The sequence below is a fragment of the Bombyx mori genome, chromosome 18 (assembly GCF_030269925.1).
Source record: "Bombyx mori chromosome 18, ASM3026992v2".
Classification (NCBI taxonomy): domain Eukaryota; kingdom Metazoa; phylum Arthropoda; class Insecta; order Lepidoptera; family Bombycidae; genus Bombyx; species Bombyx mori.
In genome coordinates, this window is record NC_085124.1 from 11,212,791 (window position 1) to 11,227,608 (window position 14,818).

Sequence of the window (14,818 nt, forward strand, 5' to 3'; positions counted from 1 at the left end):
CTTAAAAGAAAGGGTAGAAAATTTGTGTACGAGTATATTGCTTCATTATAAAACAGGGGAAGAATGATATGGAAAAATTAAAACAGACTTCGGAAGCAACAAAAACATCTGTGAGTACTGTTAGGTGCATTATTAACGAAGCTAAAGGCTCTGGCTTGCTCGCCGTGTTTCGGACTCCGGGTAAGAAAAGATCAGGGAAGAAGAAAGTTACCGGAATGGATAGTTTCGTTCAATCTGTAATAAAAAGATGTAATCATAATAACTACATAACAAGCAGCGAAACTCCGTACCGTAGAAAGGCTTCGAAAAATTTAAAGAAGATATAAATTTTAATGGCTCGGAATGAAGCTTACGACGAATTATGAAAGAGCTAGGCTTCAGATGGAAAAAAAGAACAGAAAATAATCGGAAGCTGGTAAATGAAAAAAGTAACATTCGATTACTACGAATCGAATATCTTCAAAAAATAATTAATTATAGACAAAAAAGAAGACCGAGTTGTAAACTACGCCGATGAGCCCTATGTCGACTCATCACGATGATAGCGACTCGGGTGATGAAAACAGTGATGATGATGATGGTCAAGATTATGATAACGAAAAAAAAATTACAAATACCAGCTTCGCTTTAACTGAACCAAGACCTGGAAACAGCTCTAGTTTTGACTTAATAGAAGGAATATCTATTTTACCCCAAGATTAAATTATTACAATTATTAACCTTTTTTTTTTTTTTTTTTTTTTATTGCTTAGATGTGTGGACGAGCTCACAGCCCACCTGATGTTAAGTGGTTACTGGAGCCCATAGACATCTACAACGTAAATGCGCCACACACCTTGAGATATAGTTCTAAGGTCTCAGTATAGTCACAACGGCTGCCCCACCCTTCAAACCGAAACGCATTATTGCTTCACGGCAGAAATAGGCGGAGCGGTGGTACCTACCCGTGCGGACTCACAAGAGGTCCTACCACCAGTAACAACCACCAGTAAAACCTATATGTTTTGTTGATGTTCTAAAAAATATATAAATAAATACATATGTTGATTTTAATAATTTAATAGCATTATAACGCTTTCAAATAAATTCAATCCAAATTTATACAATAGTTATAAAGAGACATAAAAGTATGTACGTAAAATAGAAGAACGAGACAGATAATCATGGTTATAGAAATAAGAAAAATTACCAACACATAGTTCAAAACTATTTATTTTACTGACGTTTATATGCATAACTAATTTTTTCACAACACCCACATTCACTCAATTTTAATTGTTAGTGGGTAAGTATCTATTTCTTAAAATCTATAAATTCATTCAAATTCGATAAATCAATCCAAAATATACACTTCTGGAACATCTAATAATGAAAGATAGCATTGAGAATTTCTTTTTTTTGTAATTACACCAAAATCAGGGCTCTCCATAACATGCAGTCTCTCTGTCACCTCATATGCCGTAGGACAAATTCTGACTCCTATCCGACCCCACTCATAAGTAGTATGAATGTATCCATAATAGGCTTTCTCGGGTTCAACAAAAGCAAAAGGTACAAAAACTACTTATCTAGTATTAAATAGATTTGTTTCATTGCAAGATGTTCCACACCCTGAAGAGACATGCCCATTCCTAAATTAATCAAATGCAACATCACAAACCCATAGCTTACTAATAATATATATTTTTTAAATATATTTGCATAGGACATACATATTAATCAAATATATTTATTTATATTACAGTTTTCGATTCGAGAAGTAAATCTTAAGACTCTGATGCGAAAAAGTGTGTAATATTAAATCACATTTCACTATTTAATCAGCATAACTATTTTTGGTAAATAATAGTGTGAAATAAAAATTCATAAATCATGCCATCAACATAGGAATATCATTGTACAATCATTAATTCCTGAAACTGAACTCAAAATTTATGAGAGAGTAGGAAAAGAATAATGTTATTATTCATTAATTAATCCTTCATATTATTTCTAAAACATAAATATAGTTCTCATACGTAATTTCATTTTCGAGAACAATTTATTAAGATAGTATTGTATAGCTTGGAATTACGTTTCTTCAATGTTAGGATTTTCAGAAAACAGTTGATGATCGTTATATGTCTTAAGATATTTCTTCGTGGTCCAATACAACATGATCCCCCATTTGGTCATCATAAATGACCATACTAATCTAATTATAATGCTCGTTTCTATTGGTGTAACATCTGAAATGAACACTTAAAATCAGTTCTGAGCCAAGCTATTATTAATTCTAAAATCATAGTATCTTTAAATTCATTACATTTTCCAGATCCAGTAGAGAAAATAATTGCATATTTGTCACACAAATCATACAAACTTTTGTTCAAAATGCTCAAAAAACTTTATAAAAAAAATATGAAACAAAAAAACTGAATTTAACAAAAAAAAGAATATTAAGTGATCAAATAAGAATACATATTATCAATGCAGTCAAAGTCAATTAAATATGCATTATTAAGGAAAACTGAATTTTGATTGTGTTAAAATTTTAATGGGACTATGCAGTTATGTGACAAGCAACAGATTTCAAATAAAAAAGAATAATCAAAATCAGTTGATCTAGATCTAAGTTTTGAGGTATAACACTAAAAATCTAGTCAAATTGAGAACCTCCTCCTTTTTTGAAGTCGGTAAAAACCAGAGTGAATTAATAATATGGAAAATTTTCATTGATTTCTATTCATCATATTTCATTCAAACTTTCGTTTAAAATACTCATTTCATTACATTGTACACTAGCTTCTTCAGAATACTGACTTTCAAAGGATTTGTGAGTTCACACAAAACATGATGCCACTAAATATGTTAGAGAAAAAAAAAACTCTAAAACTATACAAATATGGGTTCATTATAACTTGTTTTGATTTACTTAACATATGAGATTAATAAAATATTTTTAACAAGATAAAATGTCATTGAACCTATTCATACTGATAAAATTTTCTGACACCATTTTTAAAGACTATGAAGACAACAACTACCTCAGCCAGAGATAAAAGAAAATTAATCATATGAGAATTAGAGTTCTGATGGCTTTGTTACACTGTTTGATGTACCATCAATGGTAATAGTTAATTTTAGTTATATATTATAAAAAAAGGACTTTCAAAAATCAGTTGGTGATGCTGCTATGCTAAAAAAGAGATGAGAGTGTAATCTCAAACAATTACTATCCTTACCAGCTTGATAATATGTTTCCAAGAATATGTAGAAGATCATCAGAGCACCACCAGCCACAAAGCCAATAATGCCAATATCTCCAATGTATTGAAGACTTTTTCTCGAAAAGTTTACATGGAGAGATTCCTTCAGATAGTGGCAATGAAGCATTAAAGCTAGGCCGGCATTTATTCCTACAAATCAGAAAAAGCAATTAATTACTTATAAAACTTCCAAATAATTACAATAAGAAGAAGAAAATACTTGTATGGAAACAGTGTAATTTGATTTTGAATGTTGTTCTAAGAGTGTTTCGGTCTATATGTACAAAATATATTTAGAATGATTAATTTGGGATTAATAAAAGACTGACTTAAATAATGCAAATTGATAAGATCAAGCACAGTTACAGCCTGATCATTTTATCATCAGTAGATTGGGATATCCTGCTTTGGTCAAGTTGCAGGTACTAATTCTCTGTGAAATCTCATAGTAACAATAGTACCCTCAATCAACTTGTAATAATTTTCTCTACCATTCCCCAGTAACTATTCTGAGCACTGGCCTATTAGCCAGAATTTACATAGTACACATTTTATAAATATTTAGATGAGTAAATAGTAATTCAAATTTCTTGTTATTAGTCAAACAAGCCATGGAAGAGTGACGGCATTGTTTCAACTTGTTTAAACTGCAAAAATGGGTGAATTCTCTTCATAAAAAAGTTTGAGAAATGTAGTATAGTTATATGTATTCGTTAATTACTTATTAGTTCATAAGTTCCTTCTACAGTCCTCTTTGCTATTCCGAAATGTCTGTCGGACACGAAACTTGCATAATTATGCATATTTATAAGGAAATTTCCTTATAAAACATTTCACTTATTTAATCGCAAACTATGGGTTACGGTTACAATGAAATAGCAGTGGTTAGTAGTTCTATTGTATAATACCTGACAGCAGTGCCCACATTCCAGCTTCTATGTTAGCGTATACAATGCAAAAACATATAAATGCGGATACACCCAAAACAAGTCCAATAGAACTTAGCGCTATATGTATTTTAGTACGTAACATATTTGATAATTGTCACTCAGTATGAGATTATTTATATTTCAATAAGGAAGATTTCCTCCCTCCCTCCTTTCCTTAATTTCCTCTCTCGGAGTACACTTCTCAAACACAAGAAACAGCTGTTTTATTTTCAACTTTGTTTGTTTGTTATTACACAAAAGTAAAACTGTGACAAAACGATTACTATTATTTTTTTAAGGGGTTTTATGACCTGGTAACTAAGACCTTTAGGTCAAGTCTTATTTTAATTTTAATGAAAACTTTTTTTATTGGAAAATGATATTACGAAATGACATAAAGTTAATTAATATCAAACATGGCATGGAATAAAATGAGATGAGATAATATATGGGATGAAATATAATCTCAGTAAAATAGTGGTCATTTACTGAGACTTTTTCAGTGGACTTTTTGGGGGATCCCGAGAAGCTACGTTCAGCGGCTTTATTTCATTTTCCTACATTTGTGCACTATCACATGTACTAAACAGTTAATAAACCACCGTTATCACACCTTTAAACCTGAAGAAACACTAAATAGACAAAATAAAACAAATCCTACAATCTCACTTCTCGCGTTCCCGCTAAAAAGTCTCATTTTCTTTTTAATAAAAGCAGATAAGCAATGTTGCCATTTGAAGAAGACACAAACGAAATCAGTACTTTCCTTCAAAATTATAGACAAAATCTGTAAAACCATTTTAAACAAAATTCTATTTGATTACCTATAAAATTAAATTAGTCGAAAAAACCCTACATTTTCCTATTTCCATGAATAACGTGCTTGAATTAATCATATACCAATAATAAAGGGTAAGAGTAATCTTCGTGCTGTTTTATTATTATTTAATAGTGTTTATTGTTTAATAGTGTTTACTGTTTCTATTGAACTTTCTAGTCATTAACTAAAATCTCTAACCTCGACTCATTCGTGTACAATTTCTCAAATGCGTTTTTGAATGAGATTAGTACATATTTAAATTAATACTGGGCAGTACTGAAAACAACTATCATTTCAAAAAGAATCTAGCAAAAGCAGTACAGTCCTTAATACAAATTAATAAGCGCAATCAAGATTGAATGAAGAAAGAAAAAAAAATTGTGTTGTTTTCTTGTATTAACAATGATCACCTGTTCATTTTATTGCTTAAAGTCCCATGTTGTTAAAATTTTGTACAATATCTAACTTAAAACGTTGAGGAACTGGTGGGCCATGACGGAATCGTGAAAAGCCATATTTATTTTTATTTGTTTATTTTTTATTTTATTTATTGGGTACCAACATGTTATACATCAGCACAGAACATTACAGGTATCATATACATTGATTACACACTAAATGCTAACACAATTACAGGTACCGACTGCATGCATTCAAAAAAAAGCTGTTCATTATATAAAAAAAACAAAAAAAACTATATATAACATTACATGAAGACCTTACATTATTACACATTTACTACCAAATACGCTATTACTTAATTGAAAAAACTCATTGAGCAAGTTTGTAGACTTCTCGTCTAAAACTGTCAACAGGGCCAGATTGTTTTGCCGCAATAAAAGTTGACCCAGTCTGCAAGGAATGCTCTATTGGGATTAAACCAAACGACTTCAGGTTATAAAGACTAACCGGAGGGTTAATAACAATAAAGACGTTAACTGTAAGTTAATATTAATTACCCTTGAAGTTGTGAATAGTGTTGTAGGCGGCCTCTGTGTGTCTTCACACTCAGTGAAATCAGTAAATCGTAACACGATTTGAATTTACCTCTTGAAGACCTTGTTTTCTTTTCTTTTTCGGGGAAGTATTGAATTTTTATCCTGACAAGAATTTATCCAAACTTTGAATATAGTAGAAGTCTTTCGGCAAAAGGTTTGGAGAGTATGCTAAATGACGCAAAAATTTCAACCCTAGCTCTTGTAGCTTGGAGACCGTCTGTTATGCTGGCCGGAGATTCGTGAGCTTCCCCGTCATTGTGTCCAGCCCTTACACAGTACACATCCGTAGTAATACAGGTGACATTTGGGAAGGAGCTGTGGTGAATTTTTAATTGAATATTTTGGCACTAGACCACCAAACAGTGACTATGACATTTTAAGAGTAAATTTTCGATTTGGGGATTGCGTAGGCTTTAGGTGCTGAAGCCAGGTCTAATCAACACGACGACCGCTTACGATAAAAAAAAGATTAATAAAAAAGAATCCGTTCTTCATCCCAAGTAACAATACGGCTTGAAATTCCTTGGTTTCTTTGTCTGTTAAGCAACGCAAGGTATACACGAACGCGTTCGTCGCGTTGCGCTGGGGATCGTTCAGTCTGTGCGGTACCCCTTTTTTTCTGAATCTGCGGTCGATCCTACGACCTCCTACTCAGAACCCGGGCGGAGCTAGCGAGGGAGCTAGCAACTTATCAATTTTATGAATTATTTGTGCGATGCGGTAATTAATTATTGGTGCGATGGTAGAACGGTAGACGGTTCTAATTTTTTCTTAAATTACATACATAATATTATTTTTTCTCATCACACCATCACCTTCCAGACGTCATCACATTTCCTGTACACATACAGCAAGTTTTGTTAAAAGCTATTATTATTATATTACCCGCTTACAGAAGCCGAATTTAGTCTGTTAAGGAGTTAGAGCTAAAACAAATATCTTATAGGAGTTTCGGCGATGCTTTATAACTTTCTTTATGAAACTTTTGACAGTAGGCAATTTTAGGCAATGCCTAAGTTTCAAAGATAAGTCGACAGGAATTGAATTACGTGGAATATTCGCCATTAGTAAAGGAAGTGGGTACTGAATAGTAATATGAAAAAAGATGGATAGTAAATTCAATAGCTTATTTAATTCGCCTTTAAAAAAAATGTACATATTTGTTTTTTTTGTCATAAAATTAGTGAAACGGATTGATATTTGGAATGTTTTAAGATCAATAGTGTAGGTATTTTTTTTATTTTATGAAAATTGATAACAACTTTACTATACTTGGGTAATAGTGTGACGTCTTTGATTTTTCTCCCTTTGATTTTCATCTATTAACTTGCGTAATTCATTCAAAGCGTATGCAAGGTCATTATACAATTCTAAATTGAGATCTTCTTGTATATTTAGAAAATCGATATACATCTCTTTGTTATGTTTTTGATTTTTATTAATCCACTTCTTCGTCACTTCTACTAAAGCCTCCAGTTGTTTTCCTGAGTTTGCATTGTTTTTTTTTAATATTATGCTCGTTGCGATTTTCCAATATAAAGGAAAATCTTTGCACATAAATCCGTACAAATGATGTTTGAAATTTGGTTCCATTAATTTTCTTAGGACTTTCTCCCTTCGTTCCTGCAGCGTCAAATCTTTCGGGTATAAAACATTGAATGTTTGAAAATTCGTGTAGCTCTTGTTCAATAATCTTCCCATGTAAGGCACTACAAAGTCCGGATAATCATTCAGAAATACGGGTTGCTGTAAATTGTTTATCTCTAGATAATCTAAAAAGTTTTCATCGTTGAATGCATCTTGGATATTTTTAAAAACGTCATCATTAAACAGCATTTCAAGTATGACAGACGTCAATCTCGTAATGCATATAGTTTGTATGTGTATTATTTTTGTTTCACGATCATAAAGTGACAAGTTTACTTTACCGTGCTTTAAGACTACGCCATTAGATAACGTGCTATTATTTTTATCTTTATACAAAATAATAACATCTTTAATATTCATGTTGTTTATTGTTTTGAAATCAACAAGTGCTTGCACATTTTCGATCAATATCTGTCCTATTTGATTGTACCAATAAACGGTGTCGATAATCTGCAATTTTTGTTCAATATACAAAAATAACAGCTTTAGATGTCCACCCATTATACCGTAATTATTTCTGAATTCTTTTTCATATTTAATTTTTAGGTTATTATGCCAGTTACTTTTGAACTCTTCTGAGTTTTCATTATGATTTGAAATCAATATGGCATATTGTTCTTGGAGATATTTTATGAAACTTATCAAATTTTCGCGATCATCAGCAGTCAGATCAATGTGTCGGCCTTTAACGCGTACTGCCTTTTGTTGATTCCTTATTCGATCCTGAACTGCCGATTCATTATCGGTAAAGAATAATAAATTAAGCAACTCTGTAACTTTATCAGCAACGTTATAACTGATATCTCCAATGTCACTTCCGTTTCCGATCTTGAATAATTGACAGGAACTACTCGTTAATGCTTCTTTTACTGTGTCAACATCCGTTTTGACCTGTATTATATGATCAAATGTGTTTCCAGATTTACTTAGTAAATCACCTACTATTTTACTTAAACAAAAAGCGTAGAGATTTTTTCTGTTTTGGCGCATGTAGTGTCTGAAAGCAAACGCCAATTCTGATTCATTGTTGACGTACTGGTAAAAGACGTGAATTTGATCATTTCTCTCGGTCCCTAAAATTTTTAATATATTATTCTTCTGTAGCTTCATATAGGGCACTACGTTTATGATGAATTCAAATATTTGTTCTCTAGCGTTATTTGATTTTAATCTCTTTTTATCGTAAGCTTCCGACATCGCGGTCCTCACGAAAGACGTGACTCTTTTCTCACATTCATCTTTGTCTATCGCTGTTCCTATATCGAACTGCTTCTTAAATAGCATACTAGGTGTTTTTAAATTATCTGGTCCCTCGGTGAACTCGTCGTGTAGTTTCTGTTTGATGTGCGTTAAGTATGTTTGTAGTAAAACAAAGATGTTGGCACTCTTACGATTGCTATGTTCGAGAAGACCATTTAAGTCTACAGGCTCTATCCAATTGAATGTTTTTGTATTGGCATTTAGTTTTCTATGAACCAAATAGTTTCTGATGGAAACGACGCGATCCGTATCAGTTTTGTTGATAATCCGATCTAGATTAAGCTTCACGCCGTTCTCGTTACGAAGTTTCATGTCTTGTAAGGCCACTGTTTCGAGAAAATATACCAAAATATTAGCGTTCCTACCATTAATATAAGTGGCTTCGCCTAATGGCTTCATATATGTCAATAGCGTATTGAGCTTCTGCAAGACTATTTGAACTGAATCGTTAATTTCTTTGTAAAGACCTTCGGCAACGGGCTGTTTGCTATCCAGCCTTTTGTTAATTAATCTGGCATTAACAAGCGCGTACGCCGCATTGCCGAGCTGTAGATTAGCTATTTGTCCATCTGGGACGTGATCTGTGACTATCTGTTTCAAACTTTCATCCATTTTCTGATTCCTAGTGTCTGTGTAATACGTTATAGCGTTTTCATAGTCTATAATCAGTGTGACCCAAAAGTTTTGCATGTTACAAATGATTGTCAATCTTTTGGTGCTTTGGTCGGTAGAGTCCAAAATCGGTTTTATTTTGTCTATGCCGTCTACAAGTCTGAATACGTGGTCCCGGTCTTGTTGTAAGCCGAATTCATCCTGAGCCAAGCACATTAGCTCTTGTTGTCGATCGCTTGTTTGTAAACTGTTATTAAAAGAATTTATCATTGCATCGACTATACTCTGATCATTGGGGTCGACCATTTTATTGGTTCAGATGTTTGTTATATTGATTTTGCTTTCTTCTGAATGTTTTATATATATCTAAATACGCCAAGTACTGGATCTGGAATATAGAAAAAAATAACACATAAATATTTTAACTACTTTAACGTCAACCTTCCTAACCTGCGATAGATCATAGATGAATTAAAAAAACGGAATATTGGTTTAGTGATCTTAGCTCTTTCTAAAATAACAGTAGTTATGTTAACCATATTTATTATCATATTTTGAGTACAGATAAATAATAAAATAGTTAATCTTTTATTATGGTGTATTAAAAAAATTCTAGGTACCTAAGCAAACAATGACAGTACAAAAGGATGAATAATTTTTTCAATGGTATTCCATATTTATAATTCAATGTTTAATTCTCAAATTTTGCGTTTATATTTAAAATTAACGATAAGTATTACTATATTGGCGCTGGTTGCTGTGTAGTAATTAGTGTATATTATGTCGCTTTCTGACTCAATCTGACGTCTAGTAGATCACATCACAACTTACGTGGAAACCTTAAGTATACACCCTAAAATATACCTAGGTATGATGCTATGTCAATATCAACAAATTCAAATTCAAATTCAAGTTCAAAATCATTTATTTCAACTTGGATGTCATCAAAAACACACTTGTTGAATGTCAAAAAGTAAAAGAAAATGTTAACTCTACCACCGGTTCCAAAAAAAGCCACAGTCCTGAGAAGAACCGGCGAAACAAACTCAGCGGGCTTTTTTTTTTTGTATTTTCTCAACTATTTTCTTTTTTTTTTAAACAAGAAAACATATTTACAGTATACAAAAAAACAAGTCAAAAAAATACAATTCAAATAAATAATAATAATAATGAAAAATGAAAAGGCCAGGAGCGAACGCCTCATTCCCACGTAGTGCCATCTAGTAAAAAATCCTTAACTTTATAATATGCCTTGTTGCACAAACGTTCCTTGACAGTTTTCTTAAATCTATGAACAGGTAGTAGTTGAACGTTTTGTGGGATCTTGTTGAAAAGCTGTACACCCAGCCCCCAACACAAACCAATCCTCTTATACGAATGTCATAAAAGCATATACCTAATTGTAAATAGACATGTTTTAACAAAAACCGACTTCAAATAGAAAAAATAATAATTCCAAAACAAATTAATATACACTAAAAACAATAATCATCGAAATCGGTTGGCGTGATATTGAGTTATTCATCTATTTGTCGCGCACGTACTTAATGCAAATTTAAGATTTATATGGTTTTCTCATGGATACCATTATCAGAACTTGACTAAATGAAATGGGACCACACGGCGAGCGTCAGCTTTCTAAGAAAAAAAGAATGATCAAAATCGATTCACCAAGTTAAAAGTTATGAGGTAACAAACATAAAAACAGTCGAATTGAGAACTTCCTCCTTTTTTGAAGTCGGTTAAAATATTACAACATCCCGAAAATAATTGCGTTCGTATTATTAAAAAGGGATAGTTTTTAAATAAAATTTAATGTAATGAAATACGTCTGTAGTAATACAAGCTTTTATATTTTTAAGTAACACATTAATAGTGGTAGTTTAATCTTGATAGATTTATTAAGAGTTGTTCGAATAACAATTACAAAAGCTAACTTAAAACATCAATCAAATAGCAAAGTTTTATGACAGCATCATTTATTTTATTCGCGGCATTTCGCGATAACGTGGTATCAACATTGAAGTAATATAAAGTACATTATTCGTCGTATCAAATCTGAGTCTATTAAAATATAATAAACTTACTCAATCAGTTCAGTTCAATTCGCGATAAACAAAAATGTAACCCAAAAAAATAAAAAATTGAAGTATTGATCGGCTAATTTTTCGGTAAATATGTCCACAAACAATCACATAAGCAGCGTAATGATTCAAAAGTCAGAAAAGGAACATTGTGAACGTATTCCTGTCAAATTTTCATAAAGTCAATTCGAATGGTTCAATGCGGCAACGTGTTTTTTATCATATAAGCTAGTGCTGAGACCAATATATACATATACTATAATGGAAACAGGTTTTGTGACAAGATTTAAAACACATCTTTCGGGTTTGCGAATCAGAGAGAGGGAGGACGTACCTACCAGCGATGCCAAGGAATTAAGAGGGATAGTTGACGATGTTAAATAAGAAAATACGTTGAGCATACTACTACTATGGAAGATAGGGAATTTATAGTGGTAGATTGAAGAATCCGGTTTATTACCCGTATCTACTGATTAACGAGCGCACACACTTATGATTAACCTCAAAAGTAAACCATGTGATGACTTTTACATTGACAGACAGCTTGGAACATTCAAAAGACAAGGTAGTGTGACCTGGATAACATTAAAAAAGCATTTACTATAATAACAAATTTAAGTATGTGATCTTTTTAGGCTAGTGAATGAGGTCACAGATCTCCTGGTGTTAAGTGGTTACCGGGGTCTAAAGACACGACACGAAGACACGCCACCTATCTTAGGACTTGAGGTATGTATCTAAGCTGTAGTGTAATTATGTAAATTCAAACTTTTATTCCGAGTTTTTTTTACACGATATTATTCCTTCACTTTGGAAGTCATTCGGGAAAATGATTTAAGTATGTATTTCACTAGAACAATTTGTGTGTGCCTTGCGAGATTCGAACAACAACCGTAGTAGTATACCGGGTCTCTTATCCTTTAGGCCACGAGGACGTCTGGACGTTACGACGAATTTTATTGACATCTTTATTTTCTTGTCGAACCAGTATTCGGAGCACGTATTCATACATACGCGTACTCGTAAGACGCGGTCCTCAATACGTTTTACTGGTACATCTCTATACGGATCATCACTAAAATAATAATGCTTTAATTTTATTATGCGGTCCCATACAATTGTGATGAACGACAATATAGGTATTAAAAGTTTAGATACTTTTAAGATTCAGATAGTTTTACGAATATTATTTGTTTACAATCATGTTTTGAGTTTTATCTTCGAATACAAAAGCCTATGATAATATAATAATAATAATATATTATTATAATCGTATATAATAATAATATATCACTCTATAATCGTGGAAGCAACAACTTTATTATGTGGTTATCAAATATTAACTCTTTGGTTTGGGCAGAATTACCTCATCGCGATCAAAAATATCTTCTTGTGCTGTAGATGCTGGAAAAATACGAGATAAGCATAGAGAGACTCCGATACTAATACACTTCACAAAGTTACCGACCATGGTTGGGAACCGAGTCCGGAATTGTAGCCACGTTGTTGTAGCCAGCGTTACTATGTGATTATCCGTTGCGTACTAATAATATGCCCAACATATTTTTCCTACCAATCTGTATGTACCCCTGATTCGATGCGTGTTGACAACAGACAGACTTCCTATCCCTCAGCCCATTCCCAGTCGTTGCTTCAATAAAATTTGGAAGGTCAGCATTCAAGTTGTGGTATCTCGTCTGCACGGACGTAATGTTCGGTCTGGGGGCTCACCCTCAAACTCAAATAGACTGAAGAAAATTCAATTAAAGTTTCTGTAGGCTGCTCCACTGGCGGGAAACGCATTTTTTGCGTATGTCTTTATATATGTATATTTTTGCGAACGTCAGTGCTTTATCATAATATGCGGTTCAGTGCGGCAACGCGACATGATTGGCGAGGACGACGCCTGGGCATATATGTAGGGACTCGCATCTTTTTATCCTTTTCTGCTGGCGTCTTTTAGCAACAAGCTTATGACGCACTTATTGGTATGTTACTTGTCCATAGACATCCTTATATAAATCGAAGTGCTTGAATTGTGAATAGCTTTCAACCATGTTATCGAAGTCTTAATTAGATTGGGATACCATTAATATTGTGTTATATTAAATAAGGCTTAGTTTAATAAGGTGATTGGGGATCTTGTGAGTCCACACGGATAGGTACCACCAGCCGTGCGGACTGGAATTTAATTTTATTTCATGCGTGAAGCAGTAATGCGTTTCGATTTGAAGGGCCAGTCGTTGTAATATAAAAACTGAAATTTCGATCTCGTGTCTCAAGGTGGATAGCAGCATTTGTATGGTTGATGTCTATGGGCTCCTTAACACCAGGTGAAGAAAAGATCTTCTTTTATTATCCAACTTAACAGCAACTTCTTGTTCGGAGCTTCTCTGATGAAACTATGAAATGAACGTCAGACTAAATAGATAAATAAATCAACAGTTTTTCCCATTCGTTACAAACAGAGTATCAAGCGCACTTCACGCGGCTTCTTGAAATCTAGACAGAGTATCTCTACCACTACACATGCTTTGAAAATTTATTTTTACAGATAAGCTAACGGTTAAGTGGCTACCGGAGATCGACACATGTGGTCGAGACGTATTATTGTTATTGTTTATTTTGATATTCGGATAAACTAACAATACACCAGCACTCTACATGGAACAAAACAAAGGAATCCAAACACGCTTCGTAGACCCAGATGTCTAACGTTTCTAAACTCATCATCATAGATCCCTTTAAGTATGTACGGTACATATGTACACATTTAGAGAGAGTGAGAGTGAGAGTGAGAGTGAGAGAGAGAGAGAGAGAGAGAGAGAACATACTTTATTGCACACCAAAACACAATTAACATCAGAAAACAGTCAACAAACAGATACGTTTGTACAATAGGCGGTCTTATCGCTAAAAGCGATCTCTTCCAGACAACGGTTTAATTACCCGAAATTTTGGACAGATAAAGATACAGCAGATATGTTGCGGTGTACTATTAACAACACATTATTAAAGAAAATACATACACACAATAAATATATATGTATATGACGGAGGAGAAACGCTGAAGGAATGTTTTTAAAAAGTGTGACGTCAGCATCGTTGACGTCACGGTCTTTAAGTTCTCGATGATGACTCATATTTGGGCTTCCAAAACAAAACTTCACGAGAACTGCGTATATTGCACGAGAAGCTTATCAACGTTACAGAGAGATCC

At 33.1% G+C, this 14,818-nt stretch overlaps 2 protein-coding genes across 2 annotated transcripts; both read right to left on the reverse strand.

Annotated features, from left to right (window-relative positions):
* Window positions 1-1,194: 1,194 nt before the first annotated feature.
* Window positions 1,195-4,479, reverse strand: LOC101738447 (heme transporter hrg1-A). The gene is made up of 3 exons (XM_038017346.2): window positions 4,157-4,479; window positions 3,225-3,398; window positions 1,195-2,228 (listed from the first exon to the last, which is right to left on the reverse strand). Exons 1-3 carry the CDS (start codon window positions 4,278-4,280, stop codon window positions 2,071-2,073), a joined length of 456 nt encoding a protein of 151 aa, XP_037873274.1. The 5' UTR covers window positions 4,281-4,479; the 3' UTR covers window positions 1,195-2,070.
* A 2,628-nt stretch (window positions 4,480-7,107) lies between these two features.
* Window positions 7,108-12,097, reverse strand: LOC101738579 (uncharacterized). Its single transcript, XM_004928384.5, has 2 exons — window positions 11,602-12,097; window positions 7,108-9,902 (listed from the first exon to the last, which is right to left on the reverse strand). The coding sequence occupies exon 2, from the start codon at window positions 9,818-9,820 to the stop codon at window positions 7,262-7,264; it is 2,559 nt and encodes an 852-aa protein (XP_004928441.2). The 5' UTR covers window positions 9,821-9,902; window positions 11,602-12,097; the 3' UTR covers window positions 7,108-7,261.
* Between the last annotated feature and the right edge of the window lie 2,721 nt (window positions 12,098-14,818).